This window comes from Lissotriton vulgaris, chromosome 2_1 (assembly GCF_964263255.1).
Source record: "Lissotriton vulgaris chromosome 2_1, aLisVul1.2, whole genome shotgun sequence".
In the NCBI taxonomy this organism is placed as follows: Eukaryota; Metazoa; Chordata; class Amphibia; order Caudata; family Salamandridae; genus Lissotriton; species Lissotriton vulgaris.
Window position 1 is genome coordinate 1,948,191,761 of NC_141687.1, and position 27,773 is coordinate 1,948,219,533.

The 27,773-nt window shown below is 53.3% G+C and overlaps 1 protein-coding gene across 1 annotated transcript in view; it reads right to left on the bottom strand.

Annotated features, from left to right (window-relative positions):
* The window catches only part of LOC147733535 (treslin-like), a 542,019-nt gene that overhangs the window by 302,233 nt on the left and 212,013 nt on the right, over nucleotides 1-27,773 (bottom strand). Inside the window, exon 11 of the mRNA XM_086956935.1 lies at nucleotides 18,104-18,247. Within this exon, the coding sequence (XP_086813061.1) occupies nucleotides 18,104-18,247 (144 nt within the window). The remainder of the gene's footprint in view (nucleotides 1-18,103; nucleotides 18,248-27,773) is intronic.

A 27,773-nucleotide genomic window follows, 5' to 3' on the forward strand; every position in this document is an offset into this window, starting at 1 on the left:
CAATATTGTTCTCTATATAGCAGTGTTGTGCCTCCAATATTGTCCATTCAATGTCATCATGAGTGCGATTTGTTTCTAAGAAACGATCGCTCATTTTGTAATGTTCCTCTAGCATCTAATGCCACTTCGGTGTTTGTTTATGCAGGTTGTTCCTACCTACCATACGAGTTACTTACCTTCGGTAACGGTGTATCAGGTAGAGACGATTCTAGCCGCAGATTCCTTAGCGTAGAATTATCCCCAGGCGTGAGACTGGATCCGGAAAACTTTTTTGCCACAGCATCCCTGCGCGCCGGGTGGACGGCACCACGTGACTCCGCCCTGACGTTGTCCACGCTCGAGACGTCAGCGAGGATACAGAAGTCCCACCCTGGCGCGCCTACGTCAATTTTTTTCGGATAACTTTTCCGTGCCGCAACTTGGAGCCATCACAAACAACACCTGTGGGAATATTGGAACACCCGCGATTTCACTGAGGCCTGGGAGGAAGGCCCCGTGCGCCGAAACGGCACCAGCTCAACCTCTGGTGAGGCAGCCTCCTGCTCAGAGGACTAAGGGGGACTCAGAGGCAAGCCCAGAGTCCCGGCAATCTACTGCTACGCCCCAGGGAGCCCCGTAGGGATTTGCGACGAGGCAGCGACGGCAAGCGCCAAAGAGGGGAGCCCCGAAAAACCACACCTCGACGACCTGAAGCCAAAACCTTGGGCGCCGGGGCCAGCGCCGTCGGTGACTCCACGGAAGTCCCCGCACAAGGCAAGGGCTCCGCAGAAGTATCAGGAGGTGGAGGAAGGGCCAAAGAAGCCTGCAGAGAGTAGGCTGTCATTTGGGCCCTAGCCGCCTCTGTGCCGGGAAACAGCGGGTAGGAAGGTGACAGGTGGGGGAAGCTGGCGCCCACTGCGGAAGGAGGAAAGGGCCTTGGAGACAACCTGAAGGACCTACCAGCCGGTGAGCCATGCCACTGGGGCCATGGCGAGACACAAGGTCGCAGACAGAACTGGCGGCTCCTCGCCTCCGAGGTAGTGGACGGTCGCTGGGATAACCTGGACAGGCGCACCAACAGCAGCTTCATCCGGCACTCCTGTCGCAATTTAGGCTTAAGGTGCTGGCAGGCGTCGCAGCTCTCAGAATCGTGGTGCTCATCTAGGCACCACATGCAAATTTGGGTGAGGGTCCGTCGCAGATATGGGACGTGCACAGGAGGTATAAGTCTTAAAGCCCGAAGGCATTTGCACACTGTTCAACTAACGCCAAGGGTGAAAAAGAAGAGAAGGCCTGAAAACAGGCCAGGACACAAGCCAAGAAAAAAAACTGACGTAGGCTCGCCGGGGTGGGACTTGTGTATTCTTGCGGATGTCAAGAGCGCGGACGTCACGGCGGAGTCACGTGGTGCCGACCCCCGGCGCGCAGGGATGCTGTGGCAAGAGAGTTTTCTGGATCCAGTCTCGCGCCTGGGTAAATTCTACATTATGGCAGGAGGTTTGCCAAGATGTTAGGGGTGGACAGTTTCAAGACTTTAAAGGCGATGCATAGAGCCTTGAATTCAATTCACCTGGCCACAGGCAGCCAATGAAGGCGCCGAATGACGTCAGACACCGGGCAGGCCCTGCGCAGACCTAGAAGGGTTCTTGCTGCCGCGTTCTGTGCCCTTTGTAGCCTCACAATTTCAACCTTATTGGACCCTAGATATACAGAGGAGGCATAGTCTAGTCTTGATAATACAGACGCCTAAATGATGATGACGTTTGGGAGCATAAAAAAAAAAAACAATAGAGGTCGAAGCCCTGTATGAGTCCGAAGCAGGTACCTGCCACTTTTAGGGTTTGGACTTTGAAGTGGAGAGATGAGTCTATCCACACCCCCGGATTTTTCACAGCCTGCTTGGGAGGAGGGTCACTACCAAGGCTTACAGGCCACCAGCGTTCACTCCACTGACCATGGTCCTTCGCCACCAGCTGTACCTCCGACTTGCTGGCATTCAGCTGGAGACAGTTGGTGGTCATCCACTTGGCGACTGCCGCTAGGTCACCCTGAAACTTAAAGGCGTCCGGCTCAGCGTTATTCGAACGCGCCACCACCAACTGTGTATCATCGGCGTAGAAGACCATGGTCAGTCCTCTGCTCTTAGCTACTGCGGCATGGGGTTGGACGTAAAGATTGAATAGCAAAGGACTGAGGGAGGAAGGAGTAGTTTCTGTGCTGTAACTCCAGTTCTGTAGTAGGGGTATCTCTGTTATAGTCATAATATAGTGAATAGTCCCGCCCATGTGCATGGACCCCGGAGCAATCAAAAATAATCTCTTAAGTTGTCAAAAAATGCAAAACTGCAAAGACACTCAAGAGAGAATTTAAAGACAGATGATGCAGCCTATATCCACAGGCTACACTTTCCAGTACTTCAACTAGAAATTCCACCAAAAATCCACACAAACAGCACAGCCTGCCCAGTTTCCTCCATAGAGAAACTTGCCTCTACCAGCAAAAGCCTCTGGAATGATAGAGGGGAAGGTATGGACAGACAAGCCCCATAGGCTGCCATTATGTGGCTTAAACAGGATACTGTGCCTTTAAGAGAACTTTCCAGAACTTCTCCCAGTATCCCAGAATGCATAGCAGGTCCCTTTTACTTTCAGTTCTTTTTGAAGGCGTAACACGCGAGACCTGTAGCATTCCTTACATGAATATCTCTCTCCACCGGGGAGGCGGGCGGGCGCTAATGACTATAACAGAGATACCCCTACTACAGAACTGGAGTTACAGGACAGAAACTACTCCTTCTGTAGTAGGGGATCTCTGTGTATAGTCATAATCTAGTGAATAGAATGGCAAGCCCATCCCCACACCAAAGCGGCGGTGGAGAAACGAGAAATAACACCACTATTGTGCGAACAGATTTCGCAGCGAAGCATGCCCAACCTGAGCGTCTGCCCTGGCATCAGTGTCCAGGCAGTAATGCTTAGCAAAGGTATGGACTTCCAAGTGGCCACCTTGCAGATTTCTGCGATTGGAACATTACGGAGCAAAGCAGTCGTGGCAGCTTTGCCCCTGGTGGAATGAGCCTTAGGTTTACCTCCTAAGGTCTTATTAGCTTTTTGGTAACACAATTGTATACAGGACACAATCCACCTAGAAATGGACTGTTAGGAGGTAGCAAGACCGGTCCTGACTGATCCATAATTGATAAACAATTGGTCTGACCTACAAATATCTTTGGTTTTATCCAGATAAAATTTCAACACCCTCCTAACATCCTGGGAATGTAAAGACCTTTCCGCTGGAGATGAAGGATTCTGAAAAAATGTAGGTAAAGTTATGGTCTGGTTGACATGAAAATCAGAAATAACCTTGGGAAGAAATTTAGGGTGAGTACGCATTACAACCTTAGCAGCATGAAATACAGTATAAGGTTCTTGGCAACACAACGCCTGAATTTCTCTCACCCTGCGGGCCGATGTAATGGCCACGAGGAACGCCGCCTTCCAGGACAGGTGCTGCAACAAAGCCTTATGAATAGGTTCAAAAGGCTCCTTCATCAATCTGGACAGCACCACATTCAATTCCCATGAAGGCGAAGGAAGCCGGACAGGAGGGAATCCTTTCTTCAAGCCTTCCAAAAAATCTTTGATCACAGGGATCTGGAAGAAGGAAGTCTGTGAAGGGCATTTCCTGTAGGCAGTCAATGCAGCGAGATGAATCTTAATGGAATGAAAATTAAGGCCAGACTGCGCCAAATGTAGAAGGTAAGGAAGGATGACATATTCCTTGCACGTCGTCCATAGGACAGGAAGCATAGGAAGTCCGAGTGGAAGGTCGCTTAGCCTACTTCAGTATGTCCATGCAATCTTCGGGTAGATTCAAATGGCCATATTGCACTGTCTCCGGAGCCTTGTCGCCAAACTCAAAGACGAGAGGTTGGGGTGCAACATCTGCCCCCCGAACTTCGTGAGAAGGTCCGGGCTGCACGGCAGCCGTATGTGCGGAAGGAGAGACCGGTGAAGCAGGTCCGTGAACCACCACTGCCTGGGCCATTCAGGGGCAATCAGGATCATCCGCGCCCTGGACTGGGACAGCTTGATGAGCACCGCCGGAATCAGGGGAATGGGTGGAAAAGCGTACAGAAAGCTGTTCGACCAGTTGATCCATAGCGCATTCCCCAGCGTCCCCTGCTGGTAGTACCTGGAGGCGAAGTCTCGGCATTTGCTGTTTTCGGGGGTGGCGAACAGATCTACGTCTGGAGTCCCCCACCTTGCGAAGACTTCTCCTAGTACTTCGTCGTTTATGACCCATTCGTGGTTTTCCTGAATCAGTCTGCTCAGTGCGTCCGCCTGAACATTCTGTACACCTGGCAGATGGGTAGCCGTTATCGTCAGTCCTCTGGCCAGAAGCCAGTGCCAGATCACCTGCGACTCCAGAGACAGAGTGCGTGATCTCGAGCCCCCCTGCTTGTTGAGGTAATACATTGTGGTCGTATTGTCCGTCTGTACAAGCAGAGAGTTGGTCTGGAAGGACGGAAGAAAGGCCTTCAGTGCCAAGTGAACAGCTCTGAGTTCCAGGAAATTGATGTGATACGTGGACTCCATCGGGGACCATGTTCCTTGAATCTGTAAGTCTCCGGAGTGCGCCCTCCCACCGTGGAGAGAAGCATCTGTCACGATAGTCTGAGTGGGAATGTCCTTGTGGAAGGGAACCCCTCCGCTGAACACCACCACTTCAGAGACTGAAGAGCATGCAGAGACAGTCGTATCTTGTCGTCCCAAGACCCTTTCCTCTGATCCCACTGATCCTCCAAGCACTCCTGCAACGGTCTCATGTACAGTCGTGCGTGTGGCGTTCGGAAGATACAAGAGACCATCGATTCCAGTAGAGAAGACACCGTCCTCACTGTTGTAGATGGAGTGGTCATAAGAGCCTGAGCCTTCCGAAGGAGTGATAATCGTCGCTCCTCCGACGGAGACACGCGTGTTGAAAGCGTATTGATGAAGGCTCCCAAGTACTGAATGCACTGGACCGGAGTCGGGATAGACTTGGACATGTTGATGTGCAACCCCAGCTTGTTCAAGAGAACGCACGTCTTCTGGAAGTGTGCTTGACCTTCAGAGAAGGAGGAGGCCTTGATCAACCAATCGTCCAGGTACGGGTAGACAAACACCTTATTCTTCCTGAGGTGTGCTGCTACCAATACCATGCAGTGGTAGCAGTGACCACTGCGCCTTCCGGCCTTGTCACCCACACGCTCCTGGGCCTCCCGCCACCCCAGCCACCGAGGGCCACCGAGCCCCCTGCCTCTCGCCACCCCAGCCACCGAGGGCCGCCGAGCCCCCTGCCTCTCGCCACCCCAGCCACCGAGGACCGCTGAGCCCCCTGCCTCTCGCCACCCCAGCCACCGAGGGCCGCCGAGCCCCCTGCCTCCCGCCACCCCAGCCACCAGAGGTCTGCGCCAGATTTTCCCGCCGCCCCAGCCCGAGGCCCCGCCCTCCGCCAGCCGATTGGCTCCCGCCCCCCCGCGCAGACCCTCCCTCCCGGCTCCCTTCTTATGACGTCCCCAGAGCGACCGCGCAGCGGACGTGCGCAGCGAGAGCACCGATTAAGCGCCGAAGGTGCGCCAAAGGTAAGCCCGTCTGCGCCTGTCCGCGCCTGGACCGCGCCCAGCGCCAGGACCGCGCCCAGCGCCAGGACCCCTGGCCCCCGCAGACCCCAGCCCACCCGCCGGACGTACGACGCCGCAACCCTCAACGCACTCAACGCCGGCTGAGTCCCGGGCTGCTACCGAGCCATCCCGAGACGCACCCACGGACCCTTCTGCTGCAACTCCTGCAAGTTCACCTGCATCCGGACCTACACTACAACTACACCAACCAAGACGAGCAACAGCAGCAACCACCTGAAATGCATCCTGCTCAACACTCGCTCCATCCACAGGCACGCCATCGAGGTCTGGAACCTGCTCGACACCACAGCCCCAGACGTCGCCTTCTTCACGGAAACCTGGATGAATGCCTCCTCAGCGCCTGACATCGCCATCGCCATCCCAGACGGCTACAAGATCATCCGAAGGGACCGCATCAACCACACCGGAGGAGGCATCGCCATCGTCCACAGGAACACCATCCGCATCACGACCAACACCGATGACACCCTCGCAACCACCGAGCACCTGCACTTCCAAGTCCACATCAACCCCAAGACCACCCTCAGAGGCACCCTCATCTACAGACCTCCTGGACAACGCACACAATTCAGCGAAGACATCGCCGACTTCATCAGCCCACACGCCCTCTGCTCCGCTGACTACATCCTCCTAGGGAACCTCAACTTCCACCTGGAGAACAACAACGACCGCAACACCACCCCCTGCTGGACAACCTCGCCAACCTGGGACTCAAGCAACTGGTGACCACCCCCACCCCCTATGCCGGACACACACTCGACCCCGTCTTCTCATCCAGCAAGGACATCGCCTTCAGCCACGCCACCGCACTCCACTGGACGGGCCACAGCTGCGTCCACTTCAGCTTCGCAAGGACCACGATCCACCACCACCAGCAACAGGCTGCACGCAGGAACTGGAACAAGATCACAGCCGACCAGCTCGCGTCCTCCCTGAGCATGAACCCTCCCACCAGCACAACGAACCCTAGCCAGGTGGCCACCAACCTCACGAAGTGGATCAGCGACTGCGCAGACGAGCTCGCCCCCCTGAGGACCCTGCCCAGCAGACCCGGCAGCAAGAGAGCCCCATGGTTCACCGACGAACTCAAGAGCTCCAAGAAGAACTGCCGAGCCCTTGAGAGAACCTGGCACAGAGACCCATCACCGGACAACATGACTGCCCTCAAGCTCGCCACCCGAAAACACCACCAACTCATCCGCGCCACCAAGAAAACTGCATTCAAGGAACGACTGGACAACAACGCACACAACAGCAAAGAACTCTTCAACATCGTCAAAGAGCTCTCCAACCCCAACGCCGGAAACGACATCAGCCCTTCGCAAGACCTCTGCAACTCCCTCGCCTCCTACTTCCACAACAAGATCGCGGACATACACAACAGCTTCAGCACTCAACCGACGAACACCACGACCGAACCACCGCCCCCCACCACCACCCTCCGCGCCTGGACTCCGATCAGCACCGAAGACACCGTCCGCACGATGAACTCCATCCACTCCGGATCTCCGACTGACCCCTGCCCTCACCACGTCTTCAACAAGGCCAACGCTACCATCGCACCCCACCTGCGGGACATCATCAACACCTCCTTCGACACCGCTACCTTCCCAGAGAGCTGGAAGCACGCCGAACTCAGCGCTCTACTCAAGAAGCTATCGGCTGACCCCACCGACCTCAAAAACTACCGCCTCATCTCGCTGCTCCCGTTTCCTGCAAAAGTCATCGAGAAGACCGTCAACAAGCAGCTGGCCGCCTTCCTCGAGACGAACGGATCCCTCGACCCCTCGCAGTCTGGCTTCCGGGCCAACCACAGCACCGAGACCGCCCTGATCGCAGTCACCGATGACATCCGAGCGCTGCTCGACAACGGAGAAACAGCGGCCCTCATCCTCCTCGACCTCTCCGCGGCCTTCGACACTGTCTGCCATCGTACCCTAGTACAACGCCTCAGGAACATCGGAGTCCAGGAGAAGGCACTGGAGTGGATTATCTCCTTCCTCGCCGGAAGGACACAGAGAGTCCGCCTCCCTCCGTTCAGATCTGAAGCCACCGAAGTCATCTGCGGCGTCCCTCAAGGCTCCTCGCTCAGTCCAACCCTCTTCAACATCTACATGAGCCCCCTCGCAGACATCGCACGCCAGCACAACCTCAACATCATCTCCTACGCCGACGAAACCCAGCTGATCCTCTCCCTTTCCAACGACCCCGCCACCGCCAGAGCCAACCTTCACGAAGGGATGAAAGAGGTAGCCGAATGGATGAAGAACAGCCGCCTGAAACTGAACTCAGATAAGACGGAAGTCCTCATCCTGGGATCCTCACCCGCCGCTTGAGACGACTCCTGGTGGCCCCCAACCCTAGGCAGCGCACCCAAACCAACAGACCACGCACGCAACCTGGGCTTCATCCTGGGCTCCTCCCTCTCCATGACCAGACAAGTCAACGCCGTCTCCTCGTCGTGCTTCAACATCCTGCGCATGCTACGTAAGATCTTCCTGTGGATCCCCACCGAGACCAGGAAGACGGTCACCCAGGCCCTCGTCACCAGCCGTCTGGACTACGGCAACACCCTCTACGCCGGAACCACCGCCAAACTCCAGAAGAGACTCCAGTGGATCCAGAACGCCTCCGCACGACTTATCCTGGCCATCCCCCGTCGCAGCCACATCTCCGGACACCTGAGAGATCTGCATTGGCTCCCGGTCAACAAGAGAATCACCTTCCGTCTCCTCACCCACGCACACAAAGCCCTACACAGCCAAGGCCCAGGATACCTCAACAGCCGCCTCAACTTCTACGCTCCCAAACGCCAGCTTCGATCGACCAGCCACGCCCTCGCCGCCGTCCCCCGCATCCGTAGAGCCACCTCAGGGGGACGGTCCTTCTCCTACCTCGCCGCCAAGACATGGAACTCCCTCCCCACCCACCTCCGCCTTACCCAGGACCACCTCGCCTTCAGGAAGCAACTCAAGACCTGGTTGTTCGAGCAGTAGCAGATCCCCCCCCCACCCTCCCCTCCCAGCGCCTTGAGACCCTCTGGGTAAGTAGTGCGCTATATAAATGCAATGATTGATTGATTGATTGATGCACTTCGAGAATGTTCTTGGCGCAGACGTCAGTCCGAATGGCAGTGCTGTGTACTGATAATGATTGGAGCTGACTTGGAATCGCAGGAACTTCCTGTGTTTGTGTGCAATGGGCACATAAAGTACGCATCTTGTAGGTCTATAGCACATAGCCTGTCTTCCCTGTTGCAACTGAGGATAAATCTGATGCAACAACAGCATGCAAAACTTTTCTCTGCGAATCCACTTGTTTGCCTGTCGCAAGTCGAGACTGGGCCTGAACTCGCTCTTGTCCTTCTCGCGAACCAGAAAGAATCGGGAGTACAGACCTCTTCCTCTTTGGAACAGAGGTACGTCCTCTATCGCCCTTTTCTTTAACAGGATATCGGCCTCCGTCTGGAGCTCGAGCAGTTGAAACCGCGAGCTGACCGGAGGAATTGATAGAGGCGGGCTGGTGAACCGCAGACTGTATCCATTGCAAACAATATTCAGCACCCACTTGCCCCGAGTAATCTTTCTCCACTCTGCCAGAAAAAATTGAACGCTTCCCCCACCGGAGTGGGTAATGGATGTGGGGGAAGTAGACGCTCAGGGCATAGATCCGGACGGGCCCTTGGTCGCTGCTGCTGACTGTTGGCCACCTCTGCCTTTCTGGCGCTTCTGGAACGGTCTTCGGAACTGCTGCTGTTGTTGTTTCTGCTGCGGTCCCGAAGCCTGTCCACGCCCTCTGCCCTGTTCACCGAACCGTCTCTGGAACGGGCGGTAAGATTTCTTGGTATCGTTGGGCTTTTCCAGACCCACAGCCGTGAGCGTTTCATGCGGGCCATTTCGTCATCTGCATGTTTTCCAAACAGGGTTTCGCCAGAGAATGGTAAATTGGCAACCCTTTGCTGTGCGTCAGGCTTCAGCGACGTGAGGCGGAGCCAGGCGTGTCTTTGCTGGTTAATCCCATGGCAGTAACCATGCGCCGCCAGGAGGGAAGAATCAGCTGCAGCACTGATGACTTGATTCGCCACCAACATCCCCTCATTCAACACCTCTTGGAAATCTCTCTTGTCACAAGGCAGGTGTTCTACAAACTGCTGGAGAGATTCCCAGAGGGCTCAGTCATACCGTCCTAACAAGGCTGTGGCACTCGCCACTTTCATGGAAGTCGCTGACTTCCCACAAACCTTCCTCCCCGCTGAATCCAGCCATCTAGATTCCTTATCTGGTGCGACTGTGGATGACGGAGTGGTGGCATGCTGCTTTCGAGCCGCCGTCACGATCACCAAGTCTGGCGGAGGTTCCACCCTTAGAAAAGCTGGATCCGAGTCGGGGGCCCGGTATTTCTTCTGTAGTCTCGAGGGGGCTGCCTTAGTCACCGCCGGGGTGAGAAACAGGTCCATGGCCGGATCCTCCAGGCCCGGTACCAGTGGTAGTAATGGCCGAGACAGATGTTTCTGGTGCAGCGTCTCGAAGATCACCGATTTTTTGGGCGTGGGCACCGTCAACGAGATGCCCAATTTCGCTGCACCCCTCAACAGGACATCATGGAAGGACACCAGATCGTCAACCGGTGACACCCTTGTATCCGGTGACCCCGACAACGTCGCTGAATAGTCCCTGGTCTCTGAAGACCCCGTGTGGGAACAGGACCTGCGCCTCCTGTGGCGCTGTCTCAACCGCGTGGAGGACCTGTTGCGACTCCGCGATTGCTCCCTCCTCCTGTAACTAGTTCGCAAGATCCCAGTCCGTGGACGCTCCGCAGGTCTCCGTGGAGGCGTCTTCCGTGGCCTATCCTGGGGTTTTGACTTAGGCGTCCCCTTAGGCGGTGTAGGGAGGGGAGGCAGCGACACCGACCTCGGTGGAGCAACAGGAGGTACCTCCGGCTGAGGGACAGGTCGATGAGGCAGAGGTGGTGGTGGTGGTGGTGGTGGTGGTCCTGAAGGCGGAAGTGGTGGAAGAGGAAGATTGCTGGGAGGTGGGGGCGTCTTCAACAGCCGAGGTGGTGTATAAACCACAGGGTACACCGAGCCCGGTGACTTCTTCGGGGGAGGGGACTGTGAACCAGCCCCTCCAGTCGGTGATCGCCGTCTCCGGCGTACTCCCCCAGATCCAGCGTGACTTCTGGCGCCAGAACTCCTTCTGCGCCGCTTAGGAGAGTTGGAAAGTCCCCGAGACGCTGATCTCTTTCTTCTCGACGCCGAGCTTCGCTTCTCCGGCGTCGAATGTCGCCTCCGTGACTCTGGCGTCGAATGCCACCTCCGCGATGTCGAGCACTTCTTCCTCGACGGCGAATGCCGCCTCCGCGACGTCGAACGTTCAGTCCTCGACGATGAGCATCGACTCCTTCTCAGCGCCGACCGCTTTCTCGAGGTCCTCGACGTCTAAGATCCCATCGACGCCGACCGTCTTCTTGACGGCGACCGGCAGTGTTGCCTTGAGGGCGAGCGCCGACGCCTGTCTCTCTTTTTTGACGTTGATGGCTCGACGCTGACATAGACAACGAGGACTAAGAATCCGTCGACAGTGATCTCGACGGCGGCCTACCCAGGCTCTTAGACGTCGATCCTTCACGCCGTCTCGACCCGGTGCCCCGGGAAGATGGGGAACACACCGTCGTCATCCCTCTCGACAACGTCGACGATTCAATCAACGCCGACGGAGACCCGGAGCGTTTGCTGGTCTTCCTGCCTCTGGGGAGCCCCACAGAGGCCTCAGCAGGGGCAGAGGGAGCCTTCCCAGCCTGCCCAGACCCACCTGCAGCAGTCTCTCCTCTAGGCCTTGAAGCCTGATTTTCAGCCTTTCCCTCAGGGTCCTTGCTGAAAAGGTCTGGCAGATGTCACACTCTTCAGGGGCATGTGCAGCAGGGAGACAGAGGATGCAGACGTCGTGTGGATCCGACTTGGACTTCTTCCTTCCACATTCTGGGTACTTGTCGAAGAGAGCAGGCATTTTAGAGCCCTAAAAAGCCTGAACAAATACACAGAAGTGAAGAAAAACACCAAGCACACAAACTGAAAACACTTTTAAACCCAAAAGTGCACAAAATTCCAATAAACCCTTGAAAAAGGGAGAGCACAATGCTCCAGGGTCCTGTTAGCAGGAGCCGGAAAAAAGAACTTAAAGTAAAAAGGGACCTGCTATGCATTCTGAGAGAAGTTCTGGAAAATGCTCTTAAAGGCACAGTATCCTGTTTAAGCCACATAATGGCAGTCTATGGGGCTTGTCTGTCCATACCTTCCCCTCTATCATTCCAGAGGCTTTTGCTGGTAGAGGCAAGTTTCTCTATGGAGGAAACTGGGCAGGCTGTGCTGTTTGTGTGGATTTTTGGTGGAATTTCTAGTTGAAGTACTGGACAGTGTGGCCTGTGGATATAGGCTGCATTATCTGTCTTTAAATTCTCTCTTAAGTGTCTATGCAGTTTTGCATTTTTTGACAACTTAAGAGATTATTTTTGATTTCTCCGGGGTCCACGCACATGGGCGGGTCTATTCACTAGATTATGACTATACACAGAGATCCCCTACTACAGAAGGTGTTTCTAGGATTTCAGCCACACCAGTATCGTCGTAGCTGAGACCATGGCAATTTGAAGGGAGGCCCTCAATCAATTTTAAATGTTCGAATTGCACTCACTAGCACTCCCATCTACACTTTTTTAGCACCCTCACTACAGGCTTGCTCCTGCAAAACAAAGCAAAATTATATTTAGCAAAAAGCCCTCCACCAACCCACCCGCCAAATCCCCTCCAACCCATCTTGTGTTCTGTCAAAGCTAGACCATAAAGGACCCAGGCACACTGGTGTGGAGCCATAGCGTGATCTTGGTGAGGGTCGATACAGAGGTCGATACAGATTAGGGTCAAACGCCAGAGTCAACCGGGTATTGACCTTCGGCGAGGTTGGGACTGGCGTAGATGAAAGAGAAACTGGCACAGGTCTTGGAACCTGAGTAGAAGTCGGCACGAAGTAGGTGCTGAACCAGAGGTGGGTTCAAGGGACTCGGAAGACGAAGAGGGCTACCCCGTCTGTGGTAAACTAATTGGAGGCCTTTCTGGATCCTTGGGGTTTCAAACCACACCAGATGAAGCTGGATGATTGCCAAAAATACGCAGCATGGCTTTCTTAAAGGTCTTGAACCTGCTGCAGTATCACAGATAGCTGGGGCAATTCGGGGTCCAGCGAGACAAAAAGACTCAGCTCCTTGATCGGCAACAAGATAGAGTGGCATCTCAACACCTTGGGACAGAAGTGCATGTTGGAGTAGATTTGTTGTGGGACAGACTTTGATAGCGGTATCTGGTCTGCCCCCTTAACATGGAGGAAGACCGGGACTCCTTTGATGTCTGTAAAACTTGTCAGTATGTGGCGACATACAGTTGCGCTTCACAGTCCCCTGATCACCTTGAGATGCATGAAGGTTCAGTCTTGACAGGAGCATAAACACCAGAGTCAGACCTCCTTCGGGTTCGTCCCCAACTTCTGTTTCCCACAGTCATGGCACAGCTTGAACCCTTAATCTTTGAAAGGGACAGTGTTCCCATACAAAATGGAAAAATAGACAATTTGAAAGAATTTGTTAACGACGAAAAGGATGTGGAGCTCTGGATTTGCATTAGAAAGGTACAGATGTCTGTGTGCAGGGGTGGTGCCTCTATGTAGTTCCGCTCTGAAACAGTACTTTCCAAATTACAGTCGGTTCAAAACAGTGCTGCTAGACTTCTGACTGGAGCCACCAACAGACAAGCGGCGAAACCAGCACACTGCTCCCTTCACTGGCTCCCAGTGCAGGAACATATTAGATTCAAGGCCCGGTGCCTAGTACAGAAATCCATGCAGGGGAATGGGCCTCCTATCAACTCAGCCATGATCCGTCCCTACAAAGCTAATAGGAACTTTCCTTCAGATGAATTGCATCTGTCCAAGGTCCATAGGATCAAGAAGGCCAGAAGTGGTGGACGGCTCTTCTCTTATAACGCCGCTAAACTCTGGAATTCTCTGCCACTATATCTTCGCATAGTTCCCAATCATCTGGCTTTCCACAAACAACTGAAGACCTTTCTGTTTCCTTGGTTCTTTTGCCTCCCCTGTGTCGGTTCTTAGCGCTGGGACGCTCCCGGGGTAGCCATGCGCTTACTAAGTATTTTTCATTTCATTTCACTTCCAGGGCTGAACAAGGCCAATGCCAAGATGCATGATGTCACCTTACAGTGCATATGACATTAAATTAAATGAAAGTAGGAATTATAACGCACACTAATACCCGTGGGTGTTTAGGCGAGGTGTTACAGCTGAATTAGCTAACCAGAGAGTGGAAGTGGGATAAGTGCGCTTGGGCTAGTTTTTAAAGAGACAAGGTTTAAGAGTTTGCAGAATGCCACAAGATTGATTTCCTTCTCAAGTGTCAGAAGAAGAGAGTTCCACAGGCTAACAGTGCCTGCTACAAAAAATGTCCCACCTATGAGGCAGTTCTAGCCCTAGGTATTACCAGATTGGAGGAGGACATTGACCGCAACAGCCTCTCTGGGATATACCATCTAAATCTCTGTAAGAAGTAATCAGGCCAAGGCCATGTAGCGCTTTAAAGGCAATACAGAGGGACTTGAATTTGATGAGTCTTTTAACTGGTAGCCAGTACAGGGATGGAAGAGCATGGGTCAATTACTGATGTTTTGGAAAAGCAAGCAGCAGACGAGTAGCTGCATTTTGGAGGACCTGCAGCTTGTTAAGATTGTATATAGAGAAAAAGACCATTACAGTAATTCATTTTAGACTGGATGAGTGCCGTGCCCACAACTTTCTGGAGCTCTGGTGGAATCAAAGATAATATTTTCCTGAGGGTTTAAATCAAAGAAGCAGGAGTAGGTGATCACATTAATTTGTCATCCAAAGGACAGATTGGTGTCAAAGTAGACTCTTAGGTTCAGAGATTTCTCCCAATTACTGTGGCCACCAACTTGGTGTCCAGAAGGGGTTATCCAATCCGAAGAGAATCACCTCAGTTTTACCTGAATTCAGCTTCAGGCAGTTTTGGGACATCCAATTACCTACTTCGTGCATACTGTCTTGGAATCTTGATGAGGTGTTTGATGGATCCCCAGCAAAGGATGCCACGATTTGCGTGTCATCCGCATATGATACTGTCTTAAAGCCAAAGGACTTGATAAGTGAGCAAAGTGGAGTGACAGGTTAAAAAGGGTAGGCCTCAGCGAGGAACCCTGTAGCACCCCACAAGTAAAAGAGAACAGGGACTTGTAACTGCCCAAGCTCCACCAATTGCTCTCCATCGCTGCAAAAAGACTTCAGTAGATCCAACGCCCTTCCCCTAATGCCTAGGGAAAAAAGGCGGTTTATAAGAAGGTCGCGATTGACCGTGTCGAAGGCCGACGATAGGTCGAGCAGGATCAAGGCTGACTCCTCGCCTTTATCCACGACCTCAGATTTCCTTTAACACATTGATCAAGGCCAAATCCGTGCTATGTAGACTACTAAAGCCATATTGAGCGCTATCCAGAAGTTTATTCTCATTTTTTAGTGGGTAAGCTCTATATTCATGGTCATCTCCAAGATCTTGGCCGGCAAAGGCAAACAGCAAATTGGCGGATAGCTGTTCGGGTCTTTAGTGTCCAGATTTGCTTTTTTTAGCAACAAGAGAATAGATGCCTTCTTCCATTGTAGAGAAAAGTATTCCTCACAGAACATAGAATTGAAGATATCTTAGAGAGATAGTTAGCTGTAACCACAGTGACTGAGTGGAAGATTTTTGGGGGGCACATATCCCAGGGGGATCCAGCTTTTGTCTGATTTGATCTTGTCATTAGGCTCATATTGTGTGTGCCATTTCCTCTCCCGCCTACGACACGTTTGCTTCTGAAGTCTCAAACTGTCATCAAACCATGGCTCAGAGGGGGTGGTCCATTTACTGGTAATGCTTTTTAGATTATCAGAAATCCAAATATGATCGATCTTGGCGGCCTCATCTAGATCTGCAGAAAACCAGGTTTAGAGTAGTACAAGTATTTCTGGGGTAATATGCCATGGGCGTTTCAGCAATTTGGCCCGGGATGGAGGTACTGCTTTTGGACAGATGCTGAACATTACTCCTGAATGATCGGACTAGGCTAAAGAGAAGAAGATAACGAATGTAAGATACAGGTTATTTGAGAAAATGCCATCCAAAGCATGACCAGCCCTATGGTATATAAGTGGTGTGAGGCCTGCACTTCCCAGCAGGTCGGAGAAGGATGCAGTGATTTTAGCTGCAGCCTTTTCTAGGTGGATGTTAAAATTCCCTAGGATAGTGAAATCTGGAAACACAATTTTAATATCCAGCAGTTGACTGCTATTATGTAAAAACACTGCACTAGGAACTGGTGGTCTATACAGTAGATCCCAGTTAAAGGAGGAATGGTGTGTCAGGGCAGATTTAAAAGCTAGCGCTTCACAGTACAATATTTCTTGTAGGGGCTCAAAGGAGACTTTAAGATGTTACTTAGAAATAATTGCTATCCTTCTGCCCCTTTTCAGAGGCCGATCTAGTCTGGAGATGACAAAGTACGGCCAGGATAAGGTCTGGGCCCATAGGAGCACTGGAGTGAAAACTTCCAGATTGTCTGGCTACAGTGGAATATTCGAAAGGTGAGGAATCTGCAGTTGGAAATATCCTTCAAAAATAAAAAACTTTTATACCACCTTGTCTCACTGTGCTAAAACCTCTGTAACTGAAGATTCTTGCATAAAACCTTATGCTAAAAATAACACCTATAGGGCAAAAAATGAAAGTCGAAAGTAAAAACTCCAAAATATCCAATGTTGTGCAGATGTCATTTTGGAACCGAAAAGTAAAAGTAAATCTAGCATTCAAGATAGTGCAGGAGGTTAAGCTGCTATGCACGCTTCCAGTAATAACTGGCCTGTGAGATAATCTGGTTTGTTTTGATGGGGGTCAAAAGATGCCATTTTGGAGTGTCAATCTTTAGAGGCACAAGAGATGGACTGGGTATGGTATATAAATGTATCTGTGGACCCACAGAGGATTACACCAGAGTCACAGAAAATAAACTTTATAGCATTAATAAACAAGTGTGGAGTGAGTGAGCCCCAGGCAGCATGACTCACTCACACAGGAGTTCATGCACTGCACCTGCATACTCAGTATGGTTTAAGGAAACTCAGCCCACTCCCTCCCAGGCATCGAACACATATTTACCAAGAAACTGAGAAGAGCCCGACGGCTGGTGGTGTGTGTGCCTGGTGGAAGCATGAACTGACGGCTGGCGGTGTGTGTGCCAGGTGGAAGTGTGCACTTACAGCTGGTGGTGTGTGTGCCCGGTGGAAGCGTGCACTGACAGCTGGTGGTGCGTATGCCTGGTGGAAGCGTGCACTGACGGCTGGTGTTGCGTATGCCTGGTGGAAGCGTGCACTGACAGCTGGTGCTGCGTGTGCCTGGTGGAAGCGTGCACTAACGGCTGGTGGTGTGTGTGCCTGGTGGAAGCGTGCACGGATGGCTGGTGGTGTGTGTATGCCTGGTGGAAGCGTGCACTGACAGCTGGTGGTGTGTGTGCCTGGTGGAAGCGTGCACTGACGGCTGGTGGTGTGTATGCCTGGTGAAAGCGTGCACTGATGGCTGGTGGTGTGAATGCCTGGTGGAAGCGTGCACTGACGGCTGGTCGTGTGTGTACCTGGTGGAAGCGAGCACTGACGGCTGGTGGTGTGTGTACCTGGTGGAAGCGAGCACTGACTGTTGGTGGTGTGTGTGCCTGGAGGAATCGTGCACTGACTACTGGTGGTGTGTGTGCCTGGTGGAAGCGTGCACTGACGGCTGGTGGCGTGTGTGCCTTGTGGAAGTGTGCACTGAGGGCTGGTGATGTGTGTGCCTGGTGGAAGCGTGCACTGATGGCTGGTGGTGTGTGTGCCTGGTGGAAGCAGGAGCATTCACAGTGATAGAAGACACAAATGACACTGACGAAGAGGAGGGGGTGAAGGGAGGGGGGAGTGCAAGCAGAGGAGCATGATTCACAGCTGGAAGACACAAATGAAGCTGACCAGGAGGGAGGGGGAAAAGGGAGGGGGTAGTGCAAGCAGAGGAGCCTGATTACAGCAATAAAAACACAGATGGCAGCTGTGCACAAGCAGGAGCTCGTGAACGCAAGCTGTAGGCCAACAAATGCCTCTGGTGGCACTTTTAAAAGCCACTTACTAAATGTCTTGAAGAGACAGCATGCTCTGTCTCAGGAGAGACCTAAAAAGTTCTAGTACAAAAAGAAGTACCATTAACTACAATATAAATTGAAAGGGTTACTGTTAAAAACATCAAGGGTGGGCAACCTGGAAAGTTGGCAATACCAAATCAGTAGAGGAAGTAAAAATCAAATACATATCCTACCTTTATTACTTTCATTCGATAGACTGCGTTTGTGTTTGGCTCCCTCCACAGCAGAAACAGACTGACTTCTTGGCATTTTTGAAGATCTTTTTGTTGGCGAACGAATCTCCTGATTGAAGAGGTTCCGTCTGACTTTTGTAACTTCTGAAGGTGTGAAAATGTAAAGCAAATACTGTATATAAAGCAAGCATGTCATTAAACCTATTTGAACTAACTGTAGACTGGTTTAAACATAGTTGCAAAATGATATTTTTCAATCATACTGCCTGCCAAGGAAAACAATATACAAATATTAGTGTTCATAGTATTGAGGGAGGACAGAAAAGATTTTGTGCATAGACATGCAATTTGTCAACAGAAACTTCATAGATCTAGCTGATTTGTAATTAATATTAAAAAATAAACACTTTTTTGATTTCTAACTACGCAAAAAACTGTTTAACAATTCTGCACAGTAAGAAATTGGATTTGGGAGGGAGGACAGGGGGGGTGACTACCCACTTCAAGGAATACTCACATCACTTATCAGAGTGAACCCTCACAGTCACTGAATTAACTTAAGCACAACCCCCTGGTGGCTATGACACAGCATACACAGGCTTAACCTAGGACAATGTGTTACATTTTTATGCAGTACAAAACAGTAATGAGATTGAACTAAAAACAAATCCCAAATGGTATCTGAAAATCCAAGGAAAAGTTAGTAAACCAAATGGAACAGAAATTACAAAAATCCAATAGGCCAAGTCCTGGGATATGACTTTTTTGTGTGAAAGTTTTACGTAGGACTAGTGACATGAAGCATGAGGTGCCAAAGCTAGTCAATGGTCGCGGTAGACCGTGAACTAGACTCAATTTGATGTGGACCATGATGGAGCGCTAGTCAGATACACCAACCAGGTTGGCCCTGGTAAAAGATTTTACCTTCTGATTTTAGTTAAGTCCGAATCGACAACAAGAGTACACTTATAAAGCCTCCCAAGAGCAGAGGGGAGGCGCTTAGACACCAACAGGGAGTAAGGCAGATGCCAAAAGCAGGGGCCAGCTGAGTACCCATTTCCAATGATTAGCTCGGCAGAAGCAGGAAAGGCCTCTTGTAGCTTGTTGTTTTCCTATTCCTACAGCTAGAACTGAAGGGCAAGACAGAGGTACTGATTTTTGGAAACAAAAACTTCTGAGGCCCTCAGAACTTACACCTACTCCTACCCCCACTGACCATGCTAGGAACCTAGGAATCATTCTGAATAACAAGCTAACCATGACCTTACAGGTAAACTCCATGTCCTCTTCCTGCTTCTTCCGCCTCCGCATGCTTTATAAGATATTCAAATGTCTACCCCAAAGCACAAGACGCACCATCACCCAGGCCCTCATCTCCAGCTGACTGGACTGCGGCAACGCTCCTGAAGCACAAGTTACTACTTGTGTAACGATATATCTGTAAGAGACATTAGTTAGTGATAGATTCCTTACCTTAGAATATCCCCAGGCGTCAGACTGGATCCGGAAAGTTTTGCGTAGCAGTACCCTTGCGCGTCGGTAGGCGTCGTCTGCGGCTCCGCGTCCGTCGTGGGCGCCGTGATGACGTCGTCGGAGTACTTAGACGCCGCCTCCGCGTGCTGACGTCAGTTCTTAGCCACAGCTTTTCCGCGCCAGAAGCGCAGAGCCATGACAAAAACCGACACTGGTGCCAAGAAACTAGGGCTGACCTTAACCCTAGATATCGGTTCGCAGAACGGGGAGGATGGGTGGGTCGGTAAGGAATCTATCACTAACTAATGTCTCTTACAGATATATCGTTACACAAGTAGTAACTTGTGCATCTGAAAGAGACACGTTAGTGATAGATTCCTTACCTTAGAATAGATACCCCAGCAATACCATCCCCGTGGTGGTGGGTCTGCGAACCAATATTCACACCAGAAAGTCCTGGAGAACGGAACGGCCGAAGTAGCCATCCCTCCGGACTTGACTGTCCAGGCAGTAGTGCCTCGCAAACGTGTGCAACGAAGCCCACGTAGCAGCCTGGCAAATGTCCTGCAAGGGCACACCTCGGCCCAAGGCAGTTGTAGTGGCCGTGGCTCGAGTGGAATGAGCCCGCAGCCCAACAGGTGGTTCCTTCTTAGCCAAGGAGTAACACGCCTGGATGCACATGATAATCCATTGAGAAATGGTCCTCTTGTGCACAGCTTTCCCTTTCTTAGCGCCCGCGTACCCAACAAAGAGTTGATCATCCACCCGGAACTGGCGTGTGCGATCCAGATAGAACGAGAGCGCACGTTTTGGGTCCAGACGGTGGAGACTCTCCTCCTCTCTCGAGGGGTGCGGAGGCGGAAAGAAGGTGGTCAATGTGATGGACTGCCCCATGTGGAAGGCCGTGACCACCTTAGGCAAGAAGGAGGGCCTAGTCCTCAAAACAACCTTGTCCGGATGGACTGAAAGGAAAGGAGGCTTACAAGGGAGGGCCTGGAGCTCACTGACTCTCCTGGCAGAGGTGATGGCTACCAGGAAGGCAGTCCTCAAAGAAAGAAGGCGAAGTGGACAGTTATGAAGTGGCTCAAAGGGAGTGCACATCAGAAATGTTAGAACCAAGTTCAAGTCCCACTGAGGCATCACGAAAGGAACAGGAGGAAAGGTATGAGTGATGCCTTTCAGAAATCTGTTTACTATAGGGGACTTGAACAAAGAAGGTTGGTCAGGCAGCCTCAGAAAGGCTGAAAGAGCCGAAAGATAGCCCTTGATAGTGCCCAGAGCAGAGCCCTGCTGGGCAAGAGAAAGAAGGAAGAGAAGGATCTCAGAGAGAGGGGCATTGAGAGGATCCACAGCCTTTGCTGTGCACCATGCCACAAATCTGTTCCACCTGCAGGCGTATACCGTTTTTGTGGAGGGACGCCTGGCTGCCAGAATGATGTTGCAAACTTCAGGAGGCAAGTCAAATGGCCTCAACTGTCGCCGCTCAATCTCCATGCATGGAGGTGGAGACTGGACAGGTTCGGGTGGAGGACCGTCCCCTGCTGCTGCGACAGAAGGTCCTCCTGAAGAGGCAGACGAACCGGGGGATCGACTGACATACTGAGTAGCTCGGGATACCAGTACCTTCGTGCCCAGTCCGGAGCCACAAGGATGACTTGTGCCCGGTCGCGCTTGATCTTCTTCAGCACTCTGGGCAGAAGAGGTATAGGCGGAAAGGCGTACAACAGACCGCAGCTCCACTCGCGACGAAAAGCGTCTCCGAGCGAGTGCCGCCTTGGAAATTCCAACGCGCAGAACTGATGACATTGCGCGTTCTCTTCGGTGGCGAATAGATCTAACCAAGGCTCTCCCCAACGCAGAAAGAGGCCTTGCGCCACGTCCGAGTTCAGACGCCATTCGTGATCCATCGAGCACCGACGGCTGAGTTCGTCCGACCTGGCGTTCAGAGAACCTGCCAGGTGTTGAACCACCAGAGTCACGCCCTGATGTTCCAGCCATTGCCAGAGGCGCAGAGCCTCCTGGCATAGGGTCCACGACCCCACACCGCCCTGTTTGTTGCAGTACCACATGGCGGTGGTGTTGTCCGTGAACACCTGCACTGCACTCCCTCGGACAGACGGGAGGAATGCTTTCAGTGCCAGACGAATCGCCCGCAGCTCCAACAGATTGATATGGAGCCGGGACTCCGCCGGAGACCAGAGTCCTCTGATCTCCGCCTCTCCCAAGTGGCCACCCCAGCCCTGGAGGGACGCGTCCGTCACAACTACGTGCTCCGGTTGGGGAAGGGAGAGGGATCTGCCGTTGACACAATCGCGGTCCGTGAGCCACCACTGCAGCTGTCTCGCAGTGCCCTCCGAGATCAGGACATGGTCGGAAAGGTTGCCCCGGTGCTGGGCCCACTGAAACTTCAGGTCCCACTGCAGAGCCCGCATCCGCCACCGTGCGTGATGCACCAGAAGGATGCAGGAGGCCATCAGCCCCAGAAGCCGCAGCGTCAGCCTGACCGAAACCCGGGATAACGGCCTGAAGATCGGAATCAGGGCCGTAATATCCCGGACTCGCTGTTCGGGCGGGTAAACCCGAAACTGCGCCGAGTCGAGAACCGCTCCGATGAAAAGGAGCTTCTGAAAGGGGCACAGGTGTGACTTCGGCACATTGATGGAAAATCCCAGCCTGTGCAGGAGATCCACTGTAGTCTGGAGGTGGTTGACGACTGCCTGGGGCGAGCCCGCCTTCAACAACCAGTCGTCTAGGTAGGGGAAGACTGAAACCCCTAACCTGCGCAGGTGAGCTGCGACCACCGCCATCACCTTCGTGAACACCCGTGGGGCGCTGGTAACGCCGAAGGGGAGCACGGTAAACTGAAAGTGCTCGAGGCCTACCGTGAACCGCAGGTAACGCAGGTGGGCCGGCAGGACGGGGATGTGGAAATACGCATCTTGCAAGTCCAACGCTACCATCCAGTCTCCTGGGTCTAGGGCAGCCAAGACCTGAGCCAGTGTCAGCATTATGAACTTCTCCTTCCGGAGGAAGCCGTTGACGTTCCTCAGATCCAAGATAGGGCGTAGGCCCCCTTTGCCCTTCTTGGGTACCAGGAAGTAGTGGGAGTAGCAACCACGACCTACTTCTGGCCCACGAACGCGCTCGATGGCCCCCTTGGCCAAGAGGGCCGAAACTTCCTCCTGCAGGAGCAGCAAATGATCCCCCGATACGCGGTGGTGTTGCGGTGGCATGGCTTGAGGGGTCGTCTCGAAGGGGAGGGAATAGCCCCTTCGGACGATCTGCAGCACCCACCTGTCCGAAGTGACTGTGCGCCAGTGAGAGTGGTGATGGCGAACCCTGCCCCCCACTGGCGTCACATGGGCCGAAAAGCACGGACTAGGAGGGTTTAGAGGCGGATGCTGCGGGGGCAGGTGTGGACTGGCTCCGCTTGCCTCCCCGACCGCCTCCACGGCGGTTTCCACGGCCGCCGCGCTGGAGGACAGTTTGCGGCGAGTGGCTGGCGGCACGCGTGGGGACGCCCCTTCCTTGGCCACGAAAGGAGCGAAAGGCACCCACTTGCTGGCGCGGGGCCGAGAGGCCCAAGGACTTGGCCATAGCCCTGGAGTCCTTAAAGCGCTCAAGCGCGTGGTCTGCCTTGTCGCCAAAGAGGCGACGGCCATCGAACGGCATGTCCATGAGGGTATTCTGGACATCAGCCGAGAAGTTGGCGGATCTGAGCCAGGCGTGGCGTCGAATCGCCACCGTCGTAGCCATCGCTCTGCCCAGCGAGTCAGTTGTATCCAGTCCGCACCTGATCGAATACTTCGCTGCGTCCCGGCCCTCCACTAGGGCTTGGCCGAGTTTGGCCCGTACCTCCAACGGACACTCTGGCAGCAATTCCGCCACCGTTTCCCATATAGAATGGGTGTAACGGCCCAAGAGGCATGCGGTGTTGGAAGACCGCAGTCCTAAGCTAAGGGACGAGAATACCTTTTTGCCAAAGGCCTCGTACCTCTTGGATTCCCGTTCAGGGGGAGCCGACGGGAAGGCGGTCTGGGAGTTAGAGGCCTGGATAACCAGACTCTCGGGGTGGGGTGGGTGGACAGGAAACATGGGTCGCCCGGAGCCGGGCGGTGGCGTCTGGCCACGTTCCTATCTACAGGCGAACCTGTAGCGGGCCTGGACCAAGTGCCCAAAAGAACGTCCTCATTAAACGGCAGCATAGGCTCCATGGAGCATGACTGCGGCTTAAGGACCTCAGTGAGGAGGTTAGTCCTCACGGCCGCGACGGGGAGCTCAAGGCCCAACGCCTTAGCAGCCCTCATCAACACCACACTATATGTCGCGCCCTCCTCCGAAGCCACGGAAGGAGGAGAGACGAATCCAGTGTCTGGAGAGGTGTCCAGGCCACTGGCCTCCCCAAGGTCTCCTGTCCAGTCCATGCTAGACTGACATTCCCTTGTCAGAGGGTCCTCAGACCCCTCCCAATCCTCCTCTTCCCCCATCTCCTGAGATTCAGGGTCGTAAGTGAATGAGGATGGGTCATAGGGATGGAAATCCCCAACCGGCGTCGAGATCGGCGCCGACAGGCCCCGTCCCGACGCCGGAACCCATAGAGAGGAGGCATTGGGGACGGCGTCGGCCGAGGTCGACGCCGGAGGGGACACCACATGGACCGACTCCGGGGGGGTCGTAAGGTCCACCGGGGACGTTCCAGCGCCCGACGAGGGCCGAACGGCACCCTGCGGCGTCGGGCCCGAAGGCACCGACGACGCCGGAACCGCTGAACCCTGCGGCGCCGAGCCCGAAGGCAGCGGCGGCGTCGGGATCGTGGGGCCCTGCGGCGCCGAAGACGCCGGCGGCGTCGAGGCTGAAGCACCCGACGGCGTCGGGGTCGCAGCCCCCGACCCACTAGGGCCCCCAGACGGGTTCGCTGGGCCCGAAGGCGCCGCGGAACCCGTCGGAGAAGAAAGGGACCTCATGGACATGAGGAAGCGCTCTATCTCCTCCGGCGTCGCGTTCAGCCCAGGGACCGGGGGGTATGGAGCCGAACGCGGCGCCCGCGACTCCTGAGGAGCAGCGTGGGCGGTGTCACCCGAACCCCTGGCCGCATCGCGCGAGCGTCGGGGGGAGTCGGAAGAGCGATGATGTCTCTTCGACTTCTTATGCTTCTTACCTGACGACTTGGACCCGGAGGAGTGGCGCCGACTCCCGGAGCTGTGACGGCTCCGCCCCCGCGACCTGTCCCTCGACCTCCCGTGGGACCGGGACCTCACACGGCGCGGGGCCGACTGGCGGATCTCGAGTCGCCTGCGGGACCGCTCCCGCCTGGCCTTCCTCGAGAGGGCCCAACAGTCGGAGCAGGCCTCGTCGTCATGCTCGACGCCCAAACACGTCAGGCACAGGCGGTGCGGATCCGTAATCGACATGAGGAGTTAGCACTCGTCGCAGTGCTTCAAGCCGGGCATCCCTAACGGCACCGTCGGAGTCGTGAAGACTTCGAAATAGATCAAAAGACCCAAAAAGTTAGTCAAAAAATGACTAGGGAACTGCTTTTTCCAGATCTGCGCTGGCTGGCGCGGAAAAAAGAAGAACTGACTTCAGCACGCGGAGGCGGCGTCTAAGTACTCCGACGACGTCATCACGGCGCCCACGACGCCGACGACGGACGCGGAGCCGCAAGACAACGCCTACCGACGCGCAAGGGTACTGCTACGCAAAACTTTCCGGATCCAGTCTGACGCCTGGGGATATTCTAAGGTAAGGAATCTATCACTAACGTGTCTCTTTCAGATGCAGGGTTCACAGTTCACTTTCTCTGACGACAGCAGACCATAGAGAGCACCGCAGCCAGACTCATCCTGGATCTTCCTAGACAACCCCGGCTTCACCCCCTATCTATTACGGCATCTAGAGGTTGGGTCAGGAATCGTGTCTTATAATTGTAGGAAAGCAGCTCACTTCCTCGGATAACTACAGACCTTTCTGACATTGTCACTCCCACTTTTTGCCTGCTATTTGATGTGATTTTGACTGGAGGTGCACTGCTATCTGCTAACCAGGCCCCCAGGCCCCCAGTCCCAGATCTCTTTCCCAAAACTATACAATTGTTACCCCAATTGGCAATACCTTTAGTACTTCCTATAAGTCGCTAATAAATGGTACCACTGGCACCTAGGGCAGGGAGGCGAAGGAGGGTGCTTGAGGGCTGCAGCACGAATTGTGCCACCGAAAGGGACCACTCACCAAATACATACAGACTATCACTGCAGGTTGCATGTCTTGGTGCGGACAAGTGAAAACATGACACTGCATGCAGTATAGGTATTTCACCCCTATGGCAGGCTTTACAGGTCTAAGGCTGGGTGCACTATACTACATCTGATGACATGTTTGCATGCGCAGATATGGCCCTGTGCTAGTTAGTTCCATTGCTGCCAGTACAAGAGATCAGGGAAGCCATTTTAGGTACAAGTGCTGGACAGTGCTGAAAACGAGTTCCCCCAGCCACATAATGGCTTCACTAAAGACTGGGATGTTTGGCATCAAACATCCCGTATTAGTAAGCCCACACGGATTCCAGTGATGGACTTATCAATACATGAACCCAGCGGGCATTTTAGAGGTGGTCCATGAAAATGTACCCGCTCCTGGTGTGTTCACGGACTGGTCTTAACCAGCCTGCCACCCCAGACAAGTTTTTGACCCCCAAGAGTGTAGGCCTTTGCTCTTAGGTCAGGGACAAAGCCTGCTGGGGCAGAGGGTGCTTACATCCCCTTCACAGGATGACCAGAGAATTAGCAATCCAAGGCAGTGAGCTTAAAAGAGCCCACCAGCCTTCGGTATATGAATCTGGCTTCCCTCACAGAAGAGGATGCCGACCCTCCCTCGACCAGGGCCATTTGGAGATGGACAACGCATGAAAAATAGTAGTCAAATAGACGTGCTCACCTTCCTAAGGTGGGCTGCCTGAAGTGTAGATGAAATTTCAGACTCTGCCATTGTGGTGCTAGCAAACTTAGGAATTCTGGGACAGGGTTATGCCCACTTATATAGGGGGCCGGGTGACCCAGGGGTCCAAAGCCCATTGGCTACTTTTCTACACTACCCTAAAACCCCAAACTAGGTATTTCGGGAAACCGTGACACCAGAAAATCCGATCCTGCAGACATGAAAGAAGAAGATGGACGTGAAGAGTCGAAAGACGCAAGAACAGAAGAACAAGTAGCTGATTTGGTGCCAACCCTGCCCGCCTGTCTGTTGACTGCGACAATTGCTCCAAAAGAGGACTGGTCCTGCAGCTGCTGGCTCCCCAAAGCTTGGGAGAACTACCTGCACTTCGCCCAAGAACCAGGAACTCCAGTGAAACAGTGAAGCTGCTACCCTATACCTTGCGGTACAAAAAAAACAAACTGCGATGCTCCAAGACCATGAAAACACGACACCGGAAAGCACCACTGCACCCAAGCTGCCTAGCTCAAACTGAATTGGGCCAACTGTTGCCAACATAGTCCTCAGGCCCTTCAGACTCTAAGCCCAAATCGGGTTTCCCCTGATGTGGACTTCTCAACACCGGCTGCAGCCTCTGTGTGCTGGCTCGTCTACCACGACTGCTCTCTGACAAAAACCTGACGCTTAGGGACACCTCTGCACCAGTTGCCTGTGGAGAAGAGGACCAAAGGTGTCTCCAAGCATTATAAGGCCAGAGCTCCCCTGTTGGTTCATACCAACTTGCCTCTGTCCAAATCTGCAGCCTCTTCTCATGAAGACCGATCCATATAGACTAACATTGGCTACCAAACACTGTATTACACCACCGCACCCGGACGCCCTAATGCTGCTGGAGGTGACCTGCTGGTAGTGCCTTGGACCTTGCCCAATGCTCAACTTAAGTCCTTGTAAATGGTCTTGTCGGTCGCAGTACTCTACCTATATGGCATACTTATTTTTTTCTCCCATAGGATAAAATTGCAGCTACTAAAAAGTGTCAACTTTTGAAAACAGAGTAGGTCTCTTACAAAACATACTTACGTGATCGTATTGATTCTGGTGCATATATAGATAAATGTGATCAAGGTAATGGCTGATACCGAAAAGCACAGTGACAACTTGTGAGAAGTAAATAAAGAATTACGCACCGAAAAATTGGAGATCGTGCCCTTCTGAAGCAAAGGACGGGTTCTAAAGATATATATATATATATATATATGCATTA